The sequence below is a fragment of the Ursus americanus genome, chromosome 23 (assembly GCF_024610735.1).
Source record: "Ursus americanus isolate L20-20 chromosome 23, mUrsAme1.1.p, whole genome shotgun sequence".
Taxonomy (NCBI): domain Eukaryota; kingdom Metazoa; phylum Chordata; class Mammalia; order Carnivora; family Ursidae; genus Ursus; species Ursus americanus.
In genome coordinates, this window is record NC_142149.1 from 13,483,377 (window position 1) to 13,510,732 (window position 27,356).

A 27,356-nucleotide genomic window follows, 5' to 3' on the forward strand; every position below is an offset into this window, starting at 1 on the left:
GTGTACAGCGAGCTCCTTCAGAAACTACAGCCATTTTTATTGCTGAGATTTTTTTTTTAATGGGTTGTTATTTCTTCTGTTACTATGTCACCTGAATTCAGAACAGCATGTGCCTCTGATACGTCACCTCTAAGAAGCCTTAGAAGTTACATTTATTGTTTGTTGTGCGAACTTCAGGCTTTCTGTGGCACCGGAGTCCCAAGGTGGTGCCCAGTGCAGTTTTGACATTCTATCACTGTCCAACGTTCTTACCAGGTGTATTTTATTTTATTTTATTAAAGATTTTATTTACTTACTTGTCAGAGAGAGAGAGAGAGCGTGTGCGCGCGCACAGGTAGAAGGAGGGGCAGAGGGAGAGGGAGAAGCAGGCTCTCCGCTGAGCAGGGAGCCTGATGTGGGACTTGATCCCAGGACCCTGGGGTCATGACCTGAGCCAAAGGCAGACATTTAAATGACTGAGCCACCCAGGCATCCCTTACCAGGTGTATTTTAGAAGAATAACATTTAAGACTTTAAAAGAAGAAAGTAGGAGCCAAAAGACCCAAGGGTTTCAGCCAAAAGTGAACAGATGCACCCAAACTCTTCTTCAATTCTGTCTCATGGGGAATCTCCCTCCGTACTTTCAAAAAAACAGGCTTTAAATCCACAGCCTGCTCAGAAGCCAGCGACATCGGCTTCTGCTATTTTTAGTTTTAGTAAATGAAAACGCCAGAACTTCTTAGCCCTTAGAGCAGAGTTTCCAAATCAAGTCAGAATCACCTTGGCAGCTTTACAAAATGCCAGGTATCTGGACCCTACCCTAGACCTACCAAACCAGACACAGGAAGATGGGAACCAAGGATCTGTGTGTCATTTCACCAGGTTTGGGGAAATAGCCTCAGAGCAGAGTTTCCCAACCTTTTTCATGCCATGACACATGTGGAAAATCATGGGGTTTGATTGGCATATCAGGGAGGAGCTCCTGGTCAGAGATGACCCACCCAAGGGTCAGATGACCCAGTGTGCTTCCCCAATGGCCAAGAGGAGCAGTATCTTGTCACCTCTATTATTCAAGGTAACGCAGCTCTGCCTAAGAGAGCTCCATTTCCTGTGTTCAAGTTTCTTATACCATTTTACTGTTACTTAATTTTGTGGAGGGAAAGGAAATAGCAAGGTAAACCTGGAAGACCACCTATTCACTACTGAGGGGAGGGGTCAATGCCTTTGAATTTCATTCTGTCTATTGGGTATCTGATACCATCTGGGGAGTCACATCAACGTCTTCCTTGCCAGCCAATGGTGTTAATTATAATATACATTAGCTTAGTTTCTTCCCACATTGCTTCTGAGCCGGGGACTGGCTTCGGACTGACCCTCATCTAAGTTAATTTCCTCCACTCTAAGACTGATCGGTGTCCGGCAGGTCCTTTGGCTCAATCTTGTCCAAGACTTTTCCCAACTGGCTCTCCAAGGATCTCCAAGAATCTCTACAAGTCTGATGATGGAGGTTGTATTTTTCCTCTTGAGACACAAGACTTGACCCAGCGATTCTCTCCTCCACTTCTTCTGTTTATTCAGATTCCAAGTACAACTGCTTAGCTTCTGCTCCAGAAATATCCAGGAAAGAATAGGTGCTATTAAATTGCCTGTCTCCATCTTGTATTGCGAAGGGGCCCAGAGAAAGACATACAATTACTAGCTCATTAACTTGGGCCTTAGAACTTTCCACAGATCGCTCACACACTTGCTAAACCCAGACCCAGAGGGACAAGAACTAACTTCTGAGGGGCTCCTGGGTGGCTCAGTCCTTTAAATGTCTGCCTTCAGCTCAGGTCACGATCCCAGGGTCGTGGGTTTGAACCCCACCAGGCTCCCTGCTGAGCAGGGAGCCTGCTTCTCCCCCTCCTACTGCCCCTCTCCCCAGCTTGTGCTCTCCTTCAAATAAATAAATAAAATTTTTAAAAAAAGAGGACTTGCTTTCGAGAAAAATAAAAGTCATTGCTAAGTTGTTTTATTCGGTTGATCCCAACAATCCAACAGAACAGATATTGCCTCCACTTTATAAATAAGGAAACTAAGGCTCAGAGATTCTTTTTTTTTTTTTTTTAAAGATTTTATTTAGTTATTTTAGGGAGAGATAGCAGGGGGATGGAGCAGAGGGAGAGGGACAAGCGCAGAGCCCAACCCAGGGCTCAATCCCACGACCCAACCCGAAACCAAGAGTAGGACACCCAAGTGACTGAGCCACCCAGGTGCCTTCCAAGCCTCAGAGAACCTTAAGTAACTTGCTAGAAGTTTTAGGAAGCTTCAGGTCAGACCCCAAAGTGTCCATCCCTAAAGAGTGAGCTTCCCCCAACCTAGCTGGCTCCTTCCAGTAGAGCTGGAGGTACAAACAACTGTCGTCTTTGAAAAACCCTCGATTTGTTTCATCTCTAAATGTACCGCATTAACCCCCGAGTCTCACAGATCATCTGAATGGAGAATTTTTGGGAAGGACGGGGTAAATAGGAAAAGGGATCTTTCTAGTCCCTTCGTTAACCCTCTATGGGTTTAATGATCTACTGGACCTCCACTCCCCGCGTTTGGGGAAGAATTTCCTCTCTGTGGCTATTCTAGAAAATAGTGTACTGGACAAAACAAACCTAGTCTGGAAAACAAAAACAAAAACTGGCCTTCCTAAACTGGGTAATGCAGGAACCCGTTAAAGAAAAAAAAATGTTACAGCCCCCGAAGAGACATCCACAGACCCCAGTTTGGGAAACATTCCTTTTCTCGCAACAGTCTCGTAGTTAAAATAACCTGCCCAGATTGACACCGGGAGTAGTTGCTACAGCAGAAATTCGAACCCACGGATATCTCATTCCAAGCCTTTTTAGTTGCTTCCTCGGTTCTGCTCCACAGAACCTTGGACCCCACAGAGTTGCTTCTGGGCCCAGTAAACAATGCAGTACATTGTATCAAACAACAAGGGTTGCTATACAGCTATAGGGCTCCACTTGTCACTTTCATGCTTTATATATGCATTGGGATTCCCAATAATATTATATTTGGAAAAATGAAATGGGTTCTAAAGCTAAAATAAGTTTGACATCTACGCTTTAAAAATGAAAATCCTGGGGCACCTGGGTGGCACAGCGGTTAAGCGTCTGCCTTCGGCTCAGGGCGTGATCCCGGCGTTATGGGATCGAGCCCCACGTCAGGCTCTTCCGCTATGAGCCTGCTTCTTCCTCTTCCACTCCCCCTGCTTGTGTTCCCTCTCTCGCTGGCTGTCTCTATCTCTGTCGAATAAATAATAAATAAAATCTTTAAAAAAAATAAAAATAAAAAATAAAAATAAATAAAAATGAAAATCCTTGAGTGCTTTCAAATTACAAATTGATTGGCCGAGTGAACATCTCTATCCCAGTTTCTCTTCAACACGTTGGAGGTCCAGGTTTCCCAAAATAATACAGTACATGAGAGGCAAGCTAGATTTAGGGACAGTTAATCCAGTGCTGATCGCTGTTGCCATGTTGCAAGTCATCAAGAATATTTGTTAGTCTGTTATGAGCTTTTGATTTATCAAGCTGAGGGCCAAATTGTATGTGCTCGGTATGGGTCAAGGCTATTCATGCTTCATAGCCTGTGTCCCAACAGCACTGCTACAATGAGGGTGAGCAGAAACAATCCACAGCAAGCAGCCCCGGTTCAAAGGCTGCAAACTGAGCCACATCCGAACCACCCTCCTGTATCGGGAGAACCTGGCTCACTGGCTGTTGGGAGAGCCGGTGCCTGGCCTCACTGTCACACGGTCAGAGGGTGGTGCTCTCCAGTGCGCCCTTGAGTGACCGTACCGGTTTTGATTAGGTGAGCTTAAAAATACAGAGCCATATGTGTTCGTGTGGAAAGGAACAGGTTAGTGTTACATAACAGGATTTTAGGGCGCTGTCTCTTGTAGCTCTAGAATTGGGAGCCAGACCCAAGGCTGGGGACAAAGGGGTTATGACTTCACATTCCACAGGCAGCTGCTAGTCACCAAGGCCAGGTTCTCCCCAGGGCTGACCCAGGGGGCCCAGCTGGCCCTCCCCAGCTCCTAGGCTGTATTTGGAGATGGGGAAGGGGACTTCTCAGAGTCACTGGGGGTACAATTCTTGCCTAACCCCAAAGCCGTGTGAAGGGAGTATTCTAAGAGGATTCATTACAGAAACTGGAACATCTGCAAAAAAGCTGACTATTTGCCAAGCTGCCAGCCTACGGGTCCACCCTCAGCCCTGCCACCCTATGGGACGGGAGCGAGACTGAAAAGTGGCCGCAGAAGTTTGTAGGGGAACATAGAGATTGATGCCTACTGCCCATCTGGAGACTTCTGAAGGAGGGGGCTTGTGGAAAGAGCCCGTGGCAGGAGCTGGTGTGGAAGTGTGGGCGAGTCAGTCTGGGAATAGGATGCAGGCATTCCCTTGGTCATCATAGGAAATGAAGATAATTGTGTCCTGTTGTGAGAATTTGTTGTGAGAATTCCGGGATGTTTGCCCTGAGACCAACGATTCCTTCAGTTGTGACACTACCTGGAGTTAGTATCAGACCCCACAAGTTCAAGGCTCTGTCCCACAAAACCACTCCCGTTTTAGATGCCAGTTGCAAGTCCGGGGCCACCTGTCCACATCGGGGGTTCCCACCACCTCCTCCTCTGGTTCAAGAATTTGCTAGGAAGGCTCGAAGAACTCAGGAAAACACTTTACTTACGTTTACTGGTTTATTACAAAGACCGCAACTGAGGAACAGCCAAGCGGAAGATGCACAGGGCGAGGTAAGGGGGTGGTGGTGCAGAGTTTCCATTACCTCTCCAGGCATGCCACACCCCCACCCGCCTGGCAGCTCTCCAGACCTTGTCAAAAGTTTTTATAGTTCAATCTCCAACCCCCCCCTCTCCCTCCCCAGAGATCAGTGGGTGGAGCTGAGGGTTCCCACCCTCTCCCTGCTAGAGCTTTCTGTAACCAGCTCCATCCTGAGGCTATCTAGGGGCCCCACCCGAAGTCACCTCAAATAAATTTCTTCTTATACAAAGATTAAATAACAAAGCAGGCTCTGGTGCTCGGGGAGCATCTGATAAACATTAGCTAGTATGTTCATTTTCCTTCCATCCTGCTCTTTCTTCTGATCACCTCTAGGGAGTCTTTTTTGACTTAGACTTCTCCCTCAGTCCTCACGAGCACTGACCGCGGCCACCCTCGTGGCTACAGACTATTAAATTATTTTGTAGTTTATGCTTAAAATTTCCATGCTCATGGTCCCTCTTCAAATAGAGAGTTTGGGGGGTTTCTGCCACCGAATGATAACTGAGAAGGGCTCAGGACACACACCAAAACACCTCTCCACCACATCCCCCTTTTTTCTCGGCCTTTCTGCCTTTCAGTTGCACTTTCTGAGTCAAGCTCCTTTAAGAGAGGCACTTTGCAGAGGAATAGCACAAGTCGCTCAGTGTTTGTGGTACACTCTAGTGCCAAGAGCAAATGCTTTAAAAATAGCACTTTAGGTATTAACTGCTAACAAAGCCAGAATTGGCTGCTTGTGGCTACAATTTGCATTTGGGGTTGTGTTGTTTTGGGTTTTTTTTTTTTTTCCTTTTTTTTAAGCTGATGCGTAGCAATTGACCTTTTAAGTGAAGTTTTAGGTCAGTTCTCAAACACACTCTGAAAGGTTCTTGGTTTTGTTTTGTCTTATTTCAACAGCTTCATTGAGAAACAGTTCCCGTACCATACAGTCACCCATTTCAAGTAGAGAATTTGATGGATTTTTGTATATTCACAGATATGGGCAGCCATCACCACACTCAAATTTAGAACATGGTCATCGCCTCAAGAAGAAACCCTGTCTGCTTTGGCTGTCACTCCCCTACTTTTTTACCCCCAATCCCACCCCAGCCCTAGGAAACCACTAATCTTTTTTTCTCTGTAAATTTCCCAGTTCGGGATATTTCATATGAATGGGGTCCTTTAATATATGGTCTGTTGTGACTAGCGTCTTTGAAAGCCCCATATTTTTTATGTGCATTCCGTTTAGGATTCTAGCTCAGGTAATCTGGGTCCAAATTCAGAGTTAAGTTTTACCCGGTTGAAATGCCATTCATTGATGGGGAATGAGAATATCTGCCTCCCTTTGGAGTCTTCAAGACTCCAAGAATGCAGGAAAAAAATCTGATAAGTGTTGTTAGTTCATCCCTATTTTGGAACCGAGTATTATAGTTACATAATGTAACAATCCCTAGCCAGTTACTGCTTAGCCCTATTTCATTTAACATTTATCAAAAACCTCTAATTTCAATTAACAGGGCAAGCCCCTGTTGGATTTAGTCCTTTGTGGTTCAAATTGAAAGAATAATTAATCACAGAGACTTTATGTCTCGGTGAACGTTGACTAATAATATTGCCTCTGAGATGCCAGCTGAGCTCCAGCCAGGCCAAGACCTCCTGGAGGCTTCTTCTTGCACCTCCCGGGGGTGAAGCTGATTCTAACAAATGTGGGGACACAGTTTCACGAGGGCTGCACTAATGAAGTCCACCTTTGTTCTGCTTTGTCCAAGTGCAAGATGGATGAAGCCTGGAGGTGTCATTGGCTCTCAGGAGGGAAAGCCTTCCAAAGAAGATGTGCCTGCCTGGAAGAGGTGGCCAATGTAGGGGCCAAGGGCAGCTGCTCCAAAGGTGCCACTTTGGCATCTGATTATTTTAAATAGAAGTTACTTAAGAGTGGGGTAACTGGGTGATGGACATTAAGGAGGGCACGTGATGTAATGAGCACTGGGTGTTATATAAGACTGATGAATCACTGACCTCTACCTTTGAAACTAATAATACATTATAGGTTAATTAATTGAATTTAAATTTTAAAAATTTATTGGAGAAAAAAAAAAAGTTACTTAAGAGGTTGGCTGTGCAAGAAGGACACTCTGGGGCACCTGGCTGGCTTAGTCAGTAGAGCATAGGACTCTTGATCTCAAGGTTGTGAGTTCGGGCCCCATGTTAGATGTAGAGATTACTTAAAAAAAAGGCGGGGGGAGAACACTCAGACCCTCCTCTGTCCTCCTGAAAGCAGGAAATAAATCTCTCTTGTGAAAGGTGTCCGGCCCGTATCAGGATGGTAGAGAGACATCCTTATCACCAGAAATGGGACATTCAGGGCACAGAAGGCTCTATAAACAACCTTGGTTACATTTTTACTAGTTTACCACCCCAGCCCAAATTCTGTATAGAGTGCCTTCCTAACGGAAGATCCCAAAGTGAAGTTTTCTTTGTCCTGTCAATTCCTCACAGATTTATTGTCTTTTTGTCTAAAAAGTATGAAAACAACCTACCTTGGTCGTTTCTTCAGGTCTCCATATCATTATTGGCCCTCTGTGCACGCATAATAAAACTTTGGAGTTTTTTCTCCTGTTAGCTTAACAAACCTATCTCATCTAAATTTAATTCTTAGTCCAGCTGGAAGACTTTGAAAGGTAGAGGAAGAATTTTTCCTTCCCTTCACCAGTTTGATCTGTCTGGCTTGGGAAAAAGCCCTGGCACCCCGCTCACCTACCTCCAGCTAGATGGGCTTTAACTAACTGCGAGGGTCCAATTTGCCATCCGCCAAGCCTGGGGGTTAGTACCAACAGGCTCTGGAGCCAGAGGTCTCATTGCGGATGAATTTAGAAGCCCCCAGCCAGCTGCTGGGCTCTGGGGAGCTATACATGGAGCACCCTGGAGGCAAGAACATTGCTTTCAGGGAGCTTCCCCATCATCCAGTGGCTCCACCTGTAGCCAGGGGGACGTTCAGTGCTCCATTACGCAGTGAGTGAGCAAAGCTACGGATGAGTTAGTCACCAGGAACTCTGTATACAGATTTGCCTTGTGAAAATTATGACCCACTATTATGGGTTGAATTGTGTCCTTCAAAAAGATATGTTGAAGTCCTAACTCCCAGTACCTGAGAGTGTAACCTTATTTAGAAATAGTGTCTTGACCAAAGGAATCGAGTTAAAATGAGGTTGAGTGGGCCCTAATCCAATGTGATTGGTGTCCTTATAAAAAAGGCAAAATGTGGGCAAGTATGGAATTCCGATATTGGAGATGAAAGTGGAGGTTTACAAACTTCATTTGAAGATAGAAAAATGAAGGTTTAAAATCTAAAAACAATCCAGGTCTTTTATACAGAATGACATGAATCATATAACAGAGTTTGAGTCAGGACCAAAAAAGTACAGAAGCTGTAGAAACACAAACCAGAAATTTATTTTTTTTTAAAGATTTTATTTATTTATTTGACAGAGAGACAGCCAGCGAGAGAGGGAACACAAGCAGGGGAGGTGGGAGAGGACGAAGCAGGCTCCCAGCAGAGGAGCCTGATGTGGGGCTCGATCCCAGAACGCTGGGATCACACCCTGAGCCGAAGGCAGACGCTTAACGACTGCGCCACCCAGGCGCCCCCAGAAATTTATTTAAAAATGTAAAAGGTTAGATGAAAGGTCAACTGATGTGTGAATGGGGCAATTTAGATATTTATGTTCACAAACTCAAGTGAGAGAAATGACAGTTGAAGAAAATGATTTCAAGTGGAATGGATATGGGGGGGTTGGTTCATGGGCACGGGTCAGGGAGGGGTAGAATGTGACCAGGGAGAAAGGTTTGCAGTGACCAGAATATTTCAGATAAGATTGTTTTTCCCCATCTTCTCATAAAGGCATTCAGCTGAATGTTCATTTCTGATCTTGAGTTTTTATTAAAGGAGTCCTCTGGTAAATCCTCTCCCTTATCTCCCTCCCTCTCTTTGAAAGTGTATCCCTAATTATAGGCCATGTATAAGATTTACTAGATGAAATCAGCAGCTGTAGATAGGACACCAGACTTGCAAAAAATCAACCCACCGTTACCATAAAAAGCCCAATTGTTAATTGCTTCTTTGGCATCTGGGTATAACAAAAACACCCTTTGCTATTTAACATTAAAAGTAAATATAGTAGAAAGAGCATTGGCCTAGAATTAGGGGAGCCTGGGATTCTAGTGTCCTCCTTGTTACCTAGTGCTTCTGTGCTGTGATCAGGACCCACACATAGATTTTAGCATCTGCATAATTTCTGCTGTGCAGACGTTATTTTTCCAATCTTTTTCAGGGCTGATGTTTGCTGTGAGGCCCCGTCATTTTTAACTCTTTTGGAAATGCAATCCACCAGTGTTCCATGTTTTATTTCTTGAGAATCCTGAACCTGGAATGTAAGCGAAGCTTCTGGAGTAGGTGCTGTTTCAAACCCAGGAGTGGTCGGCCCAAGAGACAAGCTAGGGCTAGTCCATGAATCAGGGTGGGGTGCAGCCAGATGGCCCAGGGGCCTCCCATCTTCTGGCCTCTCTCACACCCCTGCACGAGACCGCAGACGCATGAAGGCAGCTCCCGCCACAGCCCAGCCATGGCTTTTACTTTTTCCACCTTCTGTGCCTGGCCCCTTGCTCTGTTTGCTGGCTCCTTTGTCTCTTACACGTCTGCATTACTGGGAGTGTTGCCCTCCTGCTTTCCTCTGCTTTCCTCTGGAACTGTCCTTTATTTACCTACTTGCTATTCCCTGTTTAACTCCAGCCCCTACATTTTAACTCACATGAGCTACTTGGCAGCTGTAAATTTCCTTTGTGGCTTTCAGGCATGTGGTTTATTGTATGAACTTCTGGTGTGTTCTGTAAAAAAACAAAGCAGCATTCGTTCTTTTCATCGATGGTGAACCCCGTGATTGCACCTGTTTTGGATCCAAGTGATGCATCTATTTTGTTATCTCTTGCTAAGGAACCATCATCCACTGCAGAATTTAGTGACTTAAAACAACAACAGAGCATTTACTTCTCACAATTCTGCAACTTCGACTAGCCTTAGCTGGGCAGATCTTCTGTTCCTCGTGGCATATGTTTGTACTGAAATATCAGATTTGACCTGTTGACTCACATGCGTGGCTTCTCAGCTGGAATGGGGAGCACCTCTCCCCAAGGCTAGCTTGGGCTTCCTCCCAACATGGTGGTCTCAGGGGAATCAGACCAGACTTTTTACATTGTATCACACTTCTGGTTTCTAGCTTCCTTTAGAGACCTGAACTGACACAGTGTCATTTCTGCCATTTGCAATTGGTCAAAGCAAGTTCTAGGTCCTGCGTGGTTTGAAATGAGGGGAGACAGCCTCCAACTCTTGGTGAGAGGAACAGCATTCTGGCACAGAAAGGGAAGGAATTGATGGAGGCCATCTTTGGAGATTTTCTACCGTGGTCTCTCCCTGGTAATACCTCTTGATTTATTGGTCTTCTCTTTTTATTCTTAATGGCATTATAGGGTATAGGAACATGGGGTAGGCAGGCCTTGGTCCCATGGCCTTAAACTGTCAAATCTTTTACCAGCAACTCCAGGGTGCTTTGGAAAGGCATTAGTGTCTCTGCCCCAGGCTGCAGGATTGCACGTGTTACTTGGATGCTTCTGTGACCGCCCTAGGAAGTACAGTCATAGCTAACATCACTTGAGCACTTGCCATGAGCCAGACCCCGTGCTTGTACCTTTTTCATGTATCATGTTATTAAATTAACATAATCTTTCCAGGCCTGTGCATATAATTTCAGTGGCAGTTTCTGGGTGGGTTCCGGTGCTAAAAATACAGCATGACAACATTGGTACCAAAGATTTGAAAATGCTACCCATACTCGGATTGCCAGCCCGTCCCTTCACAGAGCACTTACTCCCATGGGATACTTAGGACGCGTTCTCTTTTCCTTCTTCTCTTTCAGAATCTCTTTTGTCAATTTGGTATTCCATTAATTATTTATTTGTCCCACTCTGGTCCCTTCTACCCCCAGATCCAATGTCTTCCATTGCAACCAATGCAAATGAAGGACCTTGGGGAAAGGTGAGGGAACGGAAATCATCGAAGTAGAGCTGAGTTCATGCTGAGTGGAAGGAAGTGCTCTGTGACCACACACAGACCACACCTTCCAGGCCGTGTGTGTGTGTGTGTGAGCGTACACACACACACAAACACACACACACACAACGGCTGCCCTCCCACACCCTTCAGGGCAAAGAAACCAGGTTAAGGGAGAGCATAATGTAATACCTGGTTCTCTACTGTGCCCACGTTGTGCGTTCAGTAAACGTGTGCTTAGGATGATGACTATGATAATATTATTTTATGCAGGCATATAAGCAAACTCAGAACTAGTACACACCCTGAAAAATCCTACCCAGGTATCACGTAGCGTGTTTTTATATTGCATTTGTGTATTTTTCACAGCTTTATTGATATATGATTTACATAACATAAAGTTCACCCATTTCAGGTGTACGGTTAAATGGTTTTTAGCATATTTACCGAGTTGTAAGCCAGCACCTTACGTCTAATTTTAGAGCATTTTCATCACCCCCAAAAGAAACCCTGGTTCCATAGCAGTCATTCCCCTCACCACCCCACTCCCCAGCCTTGGGCCACTACTCTTTTTTTCTCCGTAGATTTGTCTGCTCTGGATATTTCATATAGATGGAATTTTAGAATGTGGCCTTTGGTGACTGGCTTCTTTCACTCAGCATAATGTTTTTTGAAGTCCATCTGTGCTAGAGTGTGGATCAATACTTCATTCCTTTTAATGCCTGGATAATCTTATGTTGTATGGACGGACCACATTTTGTGTGTCCATTCACGTGTTGATGGACATTTGGGTTGTTTCTATTTTTTTTACTATTATAAGTTTGAACATTCATGTACAAGCTCGCATGGACATAGGTTTCGGTTCTCTTGTGTGGGTATCTTGGAGTGGAATCGCTGGGCCAAATGGTCACTCTGTGTTGAACTTTTTGAGTGATTTACCCAATTGTTTTTCAAATTGGCCACACTATTTTACATTCCCATCAGCAATGTGTGAGGGTTCTAATTTTTTCATATCCTTGCCAACGCTTGTAATGATGCACATAGCATTTTTAACCTGTCTTTTACTTAAGGATTTACCCAAATGTAGCTAAATTCTGATGCCCAGCCACATGTGTGTGTGATGGGTCCAAATAGAGTTCAGGCATTCATTTGACAAACATTTAGTCAGCATCTGTTATGTATCAGGATCATGGCCATTCAGGATCCACTGAAGTCAGGATGATTGTGTCTTATGGAGATGGACAAGCACATCAATGATGAGGGTCCTGCCCACCTGCCAGGTTCATGGCAGAAGAGGCTTCGGAAGCATAAAGGAGAGCATTCATTCTGAACTACACAGGACAGTGTTCTGGGAGGGGGGGATGCTCAAGTCTTAAAGTCTTGAGGAATCTTAAAGAAGGAAAAGAAGGGTTGGTCAAAGGAGGAGTTGGCTGGGGAGAAGGAATTTCAGGAAGAACAGACACTTACCTAGAAAGTTCTGGAGCTTTATAAGTCTGAAGGGAAAGGTTGTGGCTTTGGAATAATGGTCCAGAAAAGATGCTAGGAAGGTAGGCAAGAACATAAGCACCTTGTACTTCATGCCAGGCATTTTAATATTATCCTGAAGTCATGTTGCTAGAGATGGATTTTGAGGAAGGCAGTTCTAGAATTGGGTCTTTATTTGGGAGGTCACCCCAGCAGCAAGGTACGGAATGTCAGCTAGAGGGATAGATAACAGGGGCAGGGAGGCTGAGGGCTCTGCCTGGATGTCGTGAAGGCCTGGCTCAGCCTCGTGTGGGAGGTGGTCTTGGGGGGTGTGCTGTGTTTTCTGGGGGAGCTGCAGTTGTTTAAATGGCCACCCCGCCAAAGGCCCTTCCACAAGAGGCAGGTCTATAAGGGAAGGCAGGGGCAGCCTACAAGCCCCTCAGAGCCCAGCTGCATGGCCCTGCCAGAGCCTCAGCCGAACCCCAGCGAATAAAGGTCTTTGGTTGTAAGTGCCCTGCTTTCACCTGCCGGGCCTACCCCTGAGGTACAGTCAGGGCAGGGGGCGGTCTGAGCTAATCCAGTAACGTGTCTCAGACCACCTCCCTTTCTGCACAGAGTCCCCAGTTCTCGCTTGGGAGGGGAGACCCTCATTCTGCTTCATCTTGTGGCCTCTGCTATGTTAGAGAGGCTCTCTGCCTCCAAAGTCCTACATCCCACCCCCTGAACAGGGTCAGGGTTGTGGTACAAGGGCCCCAATACAGAGCTGGACAGCAGTCCCCAGAGCCCAGTCTTCTTGATGTTAATGAAAATTATCTTACAAGGACGCCTGGGTGGCTCAGCTGGTTAAGCGACTGCCTTTGGCTCAGCCCATGATCCCAGGGTCCTGGGATCAAGCCCCACCTTGGGCTCCCTGCTCAGCGGGAAGTCTGCTTCTCTCTGCCCCTCTTCCTCTCCCCCTCTCAAATAAATAAATAAAATCTTTTTTAAAAAAAGAAAAAATTACCTTATACATAAATTTTTTTAACATTTTTAAAATTGTATACATTGCACACCTTAAATGTATACAATGTTGTGTGTTAATAACTCAAAAGCTGGAAAAATGGGGCGCCTGGGTGGCTCAGTCGTTAAGCGTCTGCCTTCGGCTCAGGGCGTGATCCCGGCGTTCTGAGATCGAGCCCCACATCGGGCTCCTCTGCTAGGAGCCTGCTTCTACCTCTCCCACTCCCCCTGCTTGTGTTCCCTCTCTCACTGGCTGTCTCTATCTCTGTCAAATAAATAAAAAAATCTAATAAAAAAAAAAAGCTGGAAAAATAAATAAAAATATTTTTAAATGTATATGTACATTTCTCTTACTTTATTCATTCACACACACCTTTCGAGGTAGCTCCAAAAAATAATCCTCTGATGAAATCATCAGTAGCTGATTTCCACCTGGCCGTCATTGAGGAAATATTAAATGGTTAAACATTTAAAAATGTTTTTATCTTATCTCCTTTTTAAGCGAAATAGAACACAAATCTTATGTCCAAAACTCAGTGAACTTTTTTTCCTTTAATTTTTGTTTCACTTTTAAGTAAACTCTGCACCCAACATGGGGCTTGAACTCACATCCCTGAGACCAAGAGTCGTACGCTCTACAGACTGAGCCAGCCAGGCGGCCCTAGAGCTCGGTGAACTTTTACATATAATCATCCAGATTGACAATCATCCCAGACATTTCCCTTGTGTGTCTTCACACTTATCCTCCCTTCCAAAAGGTTACTGCTGTTATTCCAACTTTTTTTTTTTTTTTAAGATTTTATTTATTTACTCGACAGAGATAGAGACAGCCAGCGAGAGAGGGAACACAAGCAGGGGGAGCAGGAGAGGAAGAAGCAGGCTCCCAGCGGAGGAGCCTGATGTGGGGCTCGATCCCAGAACGCCGGGATCACGCCCTGAGCCGAAGGCAGACGCTTAACCGCTGTGCCACCCAGGCGCCCCTGTTATTCCAACTTTTAACACCGTAATCTTGAGCGTCAGCTGGAATCATACTTTGTGCACTATGTGTCTGGCTATTTTGCTCAACATAACGTCTGTGAGCGTCATAGATGCTCTTGCATGTACCAGCAGTTTGCTTTTCTTCATTGCTGTGTGGTACTCCATTGTGTGAATAAACCACAGTTTGCCTGTTTTCCTGCTGATGCACTTTCGAGCTCCTGTTATGTGTAAAGCTGCTGTGAATGTTCTAGTACAGCCTTTTGGTGGCCAGATGCATCCATTTCACCCAGAAATCGAACTGTCGGGTCATAGGTAGGCATATGCTTAGCTCTGTAGCTAGTCATAGGTATTGCTGAGCAGTTGTCCAAAGTTGTTGAAACAATTGACACACCCAGGAATGGGTTGGACAGTGGGGGGAAAAAAATGTTTCTGTTAAGGTTATAGAACGTAAGGCCAGAGAAAAAATGCAATGGCACAAATCTAGCTTTAAATCACATTTTTAAAAAGATTTTATTTATATATTTGACAGAGCGAGAGAGGGAACACTAGCAGGGGGCGTGGGAGAGGGAGAAGCCGGTTTCCTGCTGAGCAGGGAGCCTGATACGGGGCTCGATCCCAGGACCCCGGGATCATGATCTGAGCAGAAGGCAGATGCTTAAAGACTGAGCCACCCAGGTACCTCTTTAAATCACATTTTTGAGAGCCGCCTGGCTCAGTTGGTAGAGCATGCAACTCTTGATCTTAGGGTCATGAGTTCAAGCCCCACAGTAGGTGTAGAGATTACTTAAAAATAAAATCCTTAGGGGCGCCTGGGTGGCACAGCGGTTAAGCGTCTGCCTTCAGCTCAGGGCGTGATCCCGGCGTTATGGGATCGAGCCCCACATCAGGTTCTTCCGCTATGAGCCTGCTTCTTCCTCTCCCACTCCCCCTGCTTGTGTTCCCTCTCTCGCTGGCTGTCTCTATCTCTGTCAAATAAATAAATAAAATCTTTAAAAAAATAAAATAAAATCAATCAGTCACATTTTTGACATGTGAATAGGTGAGCTATCATTTTCGCATTTCTTTACATTGCAAGTCCCTTTCTGATTGAGATGTATATAATTCACTCTTTTAATTAACTGTACACTTCAGGGGTATTTAGTATATTCATGAAAGTGATGCAATTCCCACCGCTAATTCCAGAATGTTTCATCACCCCAACAGGAGCCCTTTTATCCACTAGTAGTCACTCCAGCCCCTGGCAACCACTAATCTTGCTGTCTCTATGGATTTGCCTGTTCTGGACATTTCCTCTTCATGGTGGTTAAACTTTTATGTTACCATTTCTTTGATATGGTTTGTTTGGGTTGTTTTTTGTTTTTCAGGATCCTAAGCACTTCAAGTCAGAGAAGACAGGACGGGGGCAATTAAGGGAAGGTTGGAGAGATAGTCATCAACCCATCATGTGTTCCTACAAGCTGGTGACCGTGAAGTTCGAGGTCTGGGGGCTTCAGACCAGAGTGGAACAATTTGTACACAAGGTAAGTGAATAAATGGCAGTTGCTGGGCTGTGGACACAGGGACTGTCTTGACCATAAGCTGAGTGCACAACACACAGCACACCTCATTTCTCATTCTGTGACCTCCGCCTCTATTGGATAAGTATATTCAGGAAGTCAGGTTTTCAGGACTAAGTACTTCTCTTTGGCATCAGACTAATCTAGTTGTGGACAGAAGTACTTGTACTTGGTACTCAGGTTCTTGGGTTCCAGGTAGAGGCACAGGGCTGATGTGCGTATGCGGCCCCCGAGATAATTCTCGCTCAAAAGATCCTGCAAATGTAGGGGCTCCTGGGGGACTTAGTCGGTTAAGCTTCTGACTCCTGATTTCGGCTCAGGTCATGATCTCAGGGTTGTGAGATCGAGCGCCACATCAGGCTCCACGCTGGGCATGAAGCCTGCTTAAGATTCTCTCTCTTCCTCTTCCTCTGGCCCTCCCTCCCCGCTCATGTGTTCCCTCTCTCTTTCTCTCTCTCAAAAATAAGGGGGGGGAGTCCTGCAAATATAGACACCTAAGGTAAGACACTCCAAGAAATCCCAGTGGTCCTTTAGATAGTGCACCTCAGTATTTCTGGTCATTTACTAATTCTGTTTCCAAAGAATTATTAACAACCTCAAAACACAGATGTCAATTGTATGCCCACGTTAGCTAAACACGTTCATTTTCTCGCAGGAACAGGACTTAGTGATGATTTACGTTTGTTAGGGGCGTCTGACATGACACTTACCCTCATGGAAACAAATGGAAAATGCAATGTTGAGCATTGCCTTTTGTAACGCCTCCATTTTCATAAAAATAAATACTCCCCAAGTTGTCTCTACATTCCAGATAGGCTGGATATCTGTTTACTTTTCCACTTAAAAACTGATAAAGAATAGCTTTCTGAAATTCTTTCGGGGGCCCTGGAATTTAACCATAATGCCCTGAGCTTTGTATTACTTAGATGGATTTGTCTGCTGAGGTTGGAGGCCTATTAGCAATAAGGTGTGTAAATTTTTGAGGTCCAAGGAATAGATTGAACTTGGGCTTATGATGATAGCAAACTCTAGAACATATTTGAGAGCTTTGGTGTTTTCTTAAACAGAGAAGTGTGTCGATCTGCTCCTGTAGTTGTGCTCCAGAACGCATTCTGCCCAACCGGAAGCAGAAGCCGAGTGAGACACACAGAAATCAAATTCTGGGGGACCGCGTGTTTACCTGCTGTGTCCCAATTATTAAGCAGAAAGATGCTCGCAGAATATATATCTTCTAGCCTCAGCTCTGTGTTTGGCTTAGGCTGTATCTTCTTTGACTTCCTGTAACATCTCGCCCCTTACTTTTTTTTTTTTAAGATTTTTATTTGTTTATTTTAGAGAGAGAGAGAGAGAGAGAGAGAGCAGGAGGGGAGGGGCAGAAGGAGAGGGAGAAAGAGTCCCAAGCAGACTCCACACTGAGCAGAGAGCCTGAGATCATGACCTGAGCCAAAACCAAGAGTCAGGCGCTTAACCAGCTGAACCACCCATGCACCCCACCGCACCCCCTTATTTTTTAACCCAAAATGATCTCTTACTGGGCCACTATATTAGTGCACTTAGCATATCATCCTTTCACAAGGCCTATTTAGATTGCCATAGGGCTGGCTCACTGTGTTTCTTTTCTCGCAGGTGACTTTGGCTAGTTTTGAGATTCTGTTTCTTTAAAATACCTGTAGGAATTATGCTCTAGGAAAAGGCCTTCCTATTGCCCATTTCCAAATATAAGGAAGTGTTATCAACACCCCCAAAACACACCTGCTCTGGCACATGAGTTGCTAATGAATACACGAGGCTAGTATTTACATGGTTTTGAAGTACCAGGGCCGCCTTTCTCTGAACACCTTTGTTTTTAAGAATCTATTCACAGTTAAGGGGGGGAAAAATGTTCGAAAGCGAACCATTAGCACATTATTGAATTCTTGTTTCCAGCAGACAGCTGTGTTGTGCTTAATGTAATAGGGTATATTTTACTGATGCCCCAATGCTGTTCTTTTCATTTCCATGTATTTGACACAGTCAGCACTCAAGTGGGTACAGTTACATGTTGTTTCTTATTTTCATGACATATTTCCTCCTTCCGCATCGTAAAAGCTTCACTAGCTATCCAGAGGCAGGGAGAAATAAACACATCATTATAAGTGCTTCCCTTGTTTCTGCAAATTCACCAGATTAAAATCTTTCATTTACTGAAACGTGCCTGAACCTTTCACAAGAGGTTTTTGACCATCACCGGATTTGTTTGGCAGGAAGAAAGGAATGTTGAAGGGAGTGTGTGAGTATCTAGGAAACGTAAAATGGCATATTTATAGAGGACACCACGAATACCATAAAATTAAAGCACATGAACAGCGTTACACACACACACACACACACTATATATCTTTCTTAGTTTTCTAAGGCCATTTTGTGTCACCATAAGAAACAACTTCATTCCTTTTATCTCTAGTCAGGCTTCTCATTCCCATTATGTTCTATTCTAGTTGAGGCCTCGATTTTATCTCTGTCAGTAATAGTTGACTAACCTGCCTTTTCCCCCTTCTGCTCATGAAAGTCACGCCCAAAAAGATATTTACTTAGCTTGTGTCCCACACCTTCCATAATGGGAAAAAAAATTGACCAATATTTAGGATTTATTTTATCAGAGAAGAACAGGTGCTCTCTGCTTAGAAGTCACTTGCTGCCCAGAACAGCATTCTTGATTTCCCACATTCATGACCTCCTAGAGCCAGTGAAAGACACCCTTCCACAAAGGAAAAGTTGAACCTCTTTCAGGTAGAGATAAATGAACAGGCATGCCTGGGAGGTTCAGTCGGTGAAGCGTCTGCCTTTGCCTCAGGTCATGATCTCAGGGTCCTGGGATCGAGCCCCGTGTTGGGTTCCCTGCTGGGCTGGGAATCTGCTTCTCCCTCTCCTTCTGCCCCTCCCCATGCTCATTGTCTCTCTCTCTCTCTCTCTCTTAAATAAATAAATAAATAAATAATAAAGATAAATAAATAAATAAAAAGATAAATGAAGAGAAAAATCTCAAGGTGGTTAGCCTAGACATGCGTTGTCGTCGCTGCTGTATGACTGCCACACAGTTGTCCTTAGTGTACGCACATTCCCAGCCCAACTCCCAATTAAGAGGAAGAGATAAATTGACAGCAAGTATAGCACCATGAAAGGGCTGAGCAGGGGAGCGAGCCCATTATCTGTGTATGTGAGACTGTATTTGCCATCACATGGACAGAGGGATTGAGAAATTTATAACTGCCAGGATTCCTAGAATTAAGAACAATCTGTTTTCCAGGTAGTTTTAACCAAATATGGTATTATTTCAACTTCCTTCTTTTGCTTTTTTTAGGTGGTCCGGGACATTCTGCTGATTGGACATAGACAGGCTTTTGCATGGGTTGATGAGTGGTATGGTAAGTCAACTTCCCCAAAATAACTTTCAGAACAACTTCATAACCTGTTGATTTGGGCTTCAGTCCATCTGGCTTCAAATGCTACCTAGAAAGACAACAACAAAGGCAGGACTATTACCCCCTGAAATGGAAATAGCCGTTGTCTGTGAAACATAATGGGGGGGGGGGTGTAATGATAGAAGCTTGGTCGAAAATAACCATGATACAGCTGACCCTTGAACAACACGGGTTTGAACTGTGCGAATCCGCTTATATGCAGATTTTTGTCCAGTAAGTATAGTACTGTAAATGTGTTTTCCTTATGCTTTTCTTTTTTTTATCTCTTCCTGGTGATTTTCTTAATAACATTTTCTTTTCTCTAGCTTTATTGTAAGAATAGAGAACTGATTACATAAAACATAGAGAATATGTGTTAATCCATTGCTTATGTTATCAGTGAGGCTTCTAGGCAACACTAGGCTATTCATAGTTAAGTTTTGGGGGAGTCAACAGTTACACGTGTATTTTCGATTCGGTGGGGGAGAGGTTGTGTGTTGGCGCCCCTAATGCTCTCATTGTTCAAGGGTCAACTGTACTTAGTTATTGACTAGTAAGTAGGACCTCAGTACATTTGATACTGGCATACCTGATAACACAGGCTCCATCATTCTCTCTTGGGTACGTTTCAAACCCATCCTGATTTATCCCAAACTTTGATTCAAGATCAAAACTGTCTGAAGCATCGTATGGAGTAAAAGCAGTCCTTTGATTCAGAGAACACTTGAAACACTCCCTCACCAAAAATATAAGGATTCTGCAAGAATTCAAAGCCAGAGGCATAGGTGCCCCTCCATCCTGAGACTATTGTGGCTTTTTTCCTTCCTTCCTCCCTCCCTTCCTTCTTTCCTTCCTTTCATTTCATGATTCTTTCTTTTCATGACTCTTTCTTTTCATGATTTGGGAGGAGTGAAACAAGTTCTGCACATTTCCAGTAAATGAAAATAAGGTTTGCTTCATCCCATGATGGATGGACCACCCTTTCCAGATCCTCAGCACTGTCGTTTGGTCCCCACGAATCTTCTGCATTCCCAGAATCAGCCATCAGAAGCTGGTGTCCTTGACTATAAATAGAAACGAACATACCCGGTCGGTGACTTGGGTTAGATCTGATCGTCTAATGAAATGCCCTCCTCCTTGGCCTGTTCCTGAGTCACATTGAATTTGTCCCAAATGTAACCTAGATTGCATTTTGGTGCTTTTCTGTCATTGTTCCACCAATTCCTGCCTCCTCTTAGCAGAAGGGATCACGTTTAAAGTGAAAAGCTACATTGGACTGAACGGGTGAAGACAACGATCTTGTTAGCTGTTTCCGGGCCACATTTAAAAGACGTGGTTCTGGAGGTTTTTGGTTTTGTGTTTTTTGTTTTTGTTTTGTTTTTTGTTTTTGCGTTTTTCCCAGATCCTCATCTTCTGAAAGGCACATGCATCTTCCTGGGTTTGTCCAAAGGCGGACCTCTGGAAGAGATTTCTTTTGAAAGGTCGTCATCTGCTCTTTCTTACCGCACACCCCTAGGATGCTGCTGGCTTGCTGCGTTTTCATGACGTCTCCCCAGGACCTATCTGTGGTTGTCTTTGTGAGGCAGGTAGAGGGAAAGTCTGCTGTGATGACTTCCCCTGATTATGAAACCAATGTTTCTGGGTTTGTTTTTTTTTTCCAGGGGAGATTTTCTCAGATTCTTAGAAAGGGAGCAGAGACACAAAAACCCTTAAGAACTACTGGTCTCTCCCAACTTGGGCTCCTCTAAGCTCCTGGTGTCCTTGCCACCAACACTAAGGGAAGATCAAAAGGATATTCAAAGTCTAATTGGCAAGTGAATGGGGACCTCAAGGGCCAAGAATCTGCCGCTTTGAAGACCAGGAGACAGGGCGCTTTGATAGATTTCTCTCTAGTGCCAGAATGCCATAGAGGACTTTCCAGAAAGGGTGGCTGGTTCCTGATGAAGAGGGCAAAACACCGCAAGCCTGTTGATCAGAAAAGAGGGTTTGAGCACAGGTAGGATATAGGAAAACAAAAACGTGGGTGGGCATCCAGTAAGTGAACTGCTCATGTACAAAAAATGGAGGCCGACTCTTTTCTCTCACGCCAGAGGCAAGAAAGAGACTTAAAGACTTTTAGTCCAAAAAAAAAAAAAAAAAAAATCCTCAGACTATTACAAGGGCCCAAAGCTAGACTAATGCATCAGAGGAAAATATAGGCCTCCAGTCCTGGAGAGCTCTCAGAGGAGAACTACCTGTTTACTCAGGATGGCTTAGGTGGACACATTAACAACTCAAGGAGGCTGTTCACAAAAAGCCTTTCTGTATCTGAGTGCAGAAAAATAGTGTGTGGTTTAGTGGATCTGGATCATGGGGGAGCTGTGTACTCCCCAGAGAAGGTCTCCACCCCCTGTATACACAATCTTCCCTCCAACCAAAACAAGCAGCCTTTTCACTCAGCAAGGGGGTCTAAGAACATGCCATCAATTTCATGTAAATTACTGGCATCCTTGCCCCCAGCAGAGCTGCTTGCCCGGAAAACACTGGCTTCTTCCTTACACAGATGCACACACTCAGTCAATCAAATGAATGGAAATAGCGCTGCCCACAGCCTGCCTTCTCAGCCCCTTATTGGGGTAACGCTAGGACTGTGGGCCTTTCAGGGAAATGGGTGTGTCCCCGTTCGCCTTCAGTTTCGGCTACCTGAAGTTGTGTATTTTTCTTTGGTCTGTATGGGCTCAGTGAGGCTTGCATTAGTCAACATGGAAAAGGTCCAAAGTTGAAAAAAACAAAAAAACCTTTCCCTGTAGCTTATGGCTCTGGTGCAAAGTGAGGTCCCCAGGCCAGCAACATCAGCTCCCACTTCAGTACTTGCTAGAAATTCAAATTCGCAGCCTCCACTCCAAACCTGAACCAGATACTCTGGGGGTGTAGCCCAGCAATCTGTGTTTTAACAAGCCCTCCAGATGATTCTGGCTTAAGTTTAAGAAATTTAAATCAGATTAGATTATACGGACAGTTTAATTAATTCAGTCCAAACAGATTAGAGAACAGTAGATGTCTTCTGGGCCAACTGGTAAGCTCCAGTGCCTTGTGAGAATTAGAATGACATCCCTCTGGGCAAATTCAGGAGGTGCTCTTGGCTTAGGGCTGAATCTTAGTCCCATTGACCTCCTGATTGTGTGTTCATACCACATAAAACCTACTGCATAGGCAGTGGCACGCCTGCATGTCTTTCTCCCTAATTAAGCTAACCACCTCTAGTGCTTAATTAAGAAGAAGGAAAAAAAAAAAGGACATTGTAGATGGTGGTTGATCTTCTCTTACCCAAGGATTAATTTGTATCATTTCTGAGTTTGAGCATATGGCTGTCACATAACTAATTCCCTCAACAAATTTTATTCTGCTCATGTTCTTGTAAAGTATAACCATATCCATTGTTGGAGGAGTTGAGGTTTTTTTCTTTTTTTTCCCCAAAGCCTTGATTGGTCTTTATCCATGAGCCTTGGGTCTCTCCTGCATGACTGGAACACTAATCAGAGAAGAAACAACACATTTCAGAAGATGGGGTGATAGGGGGGCAGATAAAAATAGGCAGCCCAGCTTCACAAAAACATAGTTTTGCTTTACAAATCTGACAGTATTTTGGGAGAGGAACAAAGGATTGCCAGAGGGAGGCTGTGATTGAGTGGAACCTCACGAGCGTCTTTGAAATCCAGACCCTTCCAAAAAAAGTATAGGGGTGTAGTTATGGCTAGTGCAGATGAAAGTCCCTCATGAAAATGGCTTAGAAATTGTTCTGGAATCCCGAGAGCAGACCTAATAACGAATGAAGCAAGCTCAAGGGGGAGAAAGAAGCCTACTTAGGGACGAGCGTTAGCTGGTTGACTTCGGCAAGCCAGCATTGTCCAGTGGCCTCCATGTTCCTGAAATATGAATTTCAGTGCCATGCCCATAAGCCACATTTTACGTGTGTGTGCTTAATGCTCATTTTTCTGGGGAGGGAGCGCATAGCTTCTCATCAGATTTTCAAAGGGATCTGTGACTCTCCTTTACCTCTCCAAATGAAGAACTATGAAAAAAATCATAACTGTACATTGCAATTCTAGATCTTACTTGTCCGAATTAAATGGAAAGGGTATTCACCAAGACTTGAGGATTGGCTACTTTCACTACAAAAAAGTGGAGCCACCCCTAAGCTATTTATGACAAGCATGTATTGAATTTATAATCATTGTAAAGAGTTTAAAAAAAAAAAAAAACACTTCCCAAAGGATGACTTCCATTTTGCCAGGGCCAAAGGAGTATCCAATCTCATTCATGGTTGCTGGAGCCTTCCCCCTACCCCTAACCCAACTGCTTGTTCAGGACGTCCATTTTCACTTCGTATAAGGAAAAATTACTTCTGTTTAGGTCGAGGATCCAAGAAGTGGAGAGAAAATGTTTGTAGAAGGAAATAAACATGTGGCATTGGGCAGGTCATTGAATTAATGTATATAACTCTTTTATTAAAATTTTATCAGCTGCAGCTGTATAATACAATGAAGGAAAATTCTTGCTTGCAGACGTTGTGTTCCATGCCATCTGCAGTTTCTCTGTATGTTCTGCTGACTTCTATCCTTGCAGATATATGATCTTGCCTCCGCAAACTGTGAAGTCAACCTGCCTTCTTTAAAAAATGAAGTGATTGAAAGAAAATTGCCACCATAAACAAAGTTGAAAGACTAGGACAAGATCTTTGTGACATCGGTAGCCAACAGAGAATTAATATCTACAATGTATAAAGAGGTCCTATAAATAAAAAATTCAGCAACTCAATAGAAAAAAAGGTAAAGAACATGAATAAGTATACCGTAGAAAAACCACGAATGGCCGATAACCTTAGTATTAATCACAAGAAATATAACAAAAACAATATATGACATTTGTTCATCTGATAGCCAAAAATTTAAACTAGCGATAATATCCAGTTTTGGATAAGGTGGGAGAACAAATAAACAGTTTCTGTAAAAATAAGTGCATATAACCTACGATCCAGCAATTCCACTTACAGAAATATTATTCTTAAGAAATAGACATGTATGGGACGCCTGGGTGGCACAGCGGTTAAGCGTCTGCCTTCGGCTCAGGGCGTGATCCCGGCATTATGGGATCGAGCCCCACATCAGGCTCCTCCGCTATGAGCCTGCTTCTTCCTCTCCCACTCCCCCTGCTTGTGTTCCCTCTCTCGCTGGCTGTCTATCTCTGTCGAATAAATAAATAAAATCTTAAAAAAAAAAAAAAAGAAATAGACGTGTTCATGAACATAGGTACAAAGCTATTCAGTGTAATGTTGTTTATAAAAGCTAGAAATTAGTCTCAGTATAAATGTTTATTAACAGGAATATGTCAAATAAATTATGATACACCCGTGCTATGAATATTGCTTGCAACAGTTAAAAAGAATAAGGTAGTTCTGGGGCATGCAGCTGGCTCAGTCAGAAGAGCATGCAGCTCTTGATCTAAGGGTGGTGAGTTCGAGCCCCACATTGGGTGTAGAGATTACTTCAATAAATAAACTTAAAAATAAAAAAAGAATAAGGTAGTGCTTTATATTACCAGTATGGAAATATGTATATGTATAGCAGGAAAAACAAGTCAGAACAGTATATGTGAGAGCTCCTGGCTGTCTCAGGCAGAAGAGCATACAACTCTTGATCTTGGGGTCATAAGTTCAAGCCCCACACTAGGTGTAGAGATTACTTAAATAAAACTTAAAAAAATACATTAAAAAACTAAAAAATAAAAAGGACAATAGGTATAATAAAAATGGGGTAGTATACCATAGAATGATTCCTTAAATTTAAAAATAAATGAGACTATCTGTGTGTGCAGTAATATACATGTAAATTCATAGGAAAAAATCTGGCAGCCTGTACCTCAAACGCTTAACATTGGTTACATCCAGAAGGAATAAGATTAGTGGGAGAGGTTAAAAAGAATTAAACTCTTTTCTCAACAAAAATCAGTACTATTTGAATTATTTCTCTGGAACATAATTCATGTATTATTTGAGTGATTCAATAAATAATCACTAAAACCCATATTTTATAAAAAAGCAGAAAATGGTTGAAGCCGACCAAGACTCATAGAGTGGAGGTATATTTTGTTCTTAAATGAAAGCTTTTAGGGGTGCCTGGGGGGCTCAGTCAAGCATCTGCCTTCGGCTCAGGTCATGATCCCAGGGTCCTGGGATCGAGTCCTGCATCGGGCTCCCTGCTTAGTGGGGAGTCTGCTTCTCCTGCCATCTGCTTCTCCCTGCTTGTACTCTCTCACTCTCTGACAAATAAATATAAATAAATATTAATTAATTAAAATAAAATAAAATAAATAAAAGCTTTTAGTTCACGGTTGAGGAAATCAAAGCAGATTCCTCAATTAACAAATCCCCCGGGGCGAGAGCTTCTTGGACAAAGCTGGACTAGTTGTAGAGTTGGAGATGCCGACCTCAGCCCAGTCACCTGGCAGAGGAGGGTCTACTCAGTCTACATGACCTCCATGGGGCTGGGGCAGGAGAAATAGGATCAGCTCTCCCGCCATCTGAAAGAGGGTAAGAAAGAGAGGTAAAGAAATGCACTCACAAGAGGGCAAAGAAAGGAGATCTTGTGCCACGGAGGTCTAATGAGGAGGGGATTCATACCCCAGACTACTTCCCAGTGCTGATCATGTCAGTTATAGACATAGATACAAAGATACAGACAGCCTCCAACAGCCTCGTGTCGGAGATACTGTGGCGTACCTTTCTTACCAGCAGAAATAACGTACTACTTACCATGTTCTCTGAAATCAGGGAATTAGCCCAGTGTTCCTTGTTTAAAAGCTTTTATCTGAGAAACCTTCTTTCCGAAAAGTAAATTATGACCTTTGAAATCTGTGTACTAAGGGGTGATCATTTATTAGTTTCTTCGCAAAATAATTGATGTAAGTTTCCTTGAAGAGTATCGTTGATGCACATAAGTAGTTGTTTGCTGGAAGCAGAGAGGTCTGAACCTAAACTGTTAGAAGTCACTCTCTGATCATTGAAAATCAGTCCATAATGAAGATGAGCCATCCCTGAAAGTGTAATCTCTCATTGGGCAATACAACCGAATTTACTAAAAAATTGATTCCTATATAGATGTTGAGGTAATATACTTCGCAGAAGCAAGACATAATACGTTTTGCCTGGTAACCTAAATAGGAATACTTTCACTTGATTAGGCTTTCCATGAATTACTAAGAAATATTGAAAATATTTACATCATTTCCATAAGCATGTATGATACGTAAGGAGAACTGAGGATTCAGACCAATGTATTTTCCTTCCTCAGTAAGGACCCGATTATCACCATCTTTTAGAGAATGACCTTACTAGAAATGTTCATTCTTATGTGGTCTCATTGGGAGATCTTTTTCTTTGCGCTGCAATTTTCTGAAAGTTTGTTTCATAACTCTTCCATTTTAACAAAAAAAAAAAAGGGATGTTTCTGGAATGAGCTGAAATTCTAGAAAACTATATTTTCTCCTTACCAATTCCAAACTGGTGGTATTTGACCCCAAATAATAAATTTTAAATAAGGTTCTTTTTTTCATTCTTACGCAAGTACTAGCATATTTGATGTAGGAAATACAAACAAAGAGAAGAAAATGCAAATTATCTATAATTCCAACTCCTCGAAACAATCACTGTTAACTTTGTAAAATGTATCCTTTTAGCCTTTTTAAAATGTACATAATGCTTTTCTGACAGAGAAGATTTCATATAATGTGTAGAGTTGTTTTACCTCCTATTTTTAACAATATGCTAAGGACATTTCTCTGTAGTGTTAAATATTCTCCTACATCACTCTTTAATGGTTCCGTAGTACCGTCTGTCCCCTGGGCTCTCCCATTTTTCACTATTATGAACAAGGCAGTAATGCCTATCTTTGTTGTTAAATCCTTCTTCACATCTACAAAATTAAGACATCTTTGAAAGCACACAGTCACGCAGTTTAAGCCCTTCTCTTAACATGGAGCTAATTAAAGATAAAGAACGATTTCTGTTGGGATT

The 27,356-nt window shown here is 43.4% G+C and overlaps 1 protein-coding gene across 1 annotated transcript in view; it reads left to right on the forward strand.

Annotated features, from left to right (window-relative positions):
* PITPNC1 (phosphatidylinositol transfer protein cytoplasmic 1) overlaps positions 1-27,356 on the forward strand; it is a 252,604-nt gene that overhangs the window by 214,468 nt on the left and 10,780 nt on the right. The window contains exons 9-10 of the mRNA XM_045813945.2: positions 15,675-15,830; positions 19,207-19,270. Of these exons, the coding sequence (XP_045669901.1) occupies positions 15,675-15,830; positions 19,207-19,270 (220 nt within the window). The remainder of the gene's footprint in view (positions 1-15,674; positions 15,831-19,206; positions 19,271-27,356) is intronic.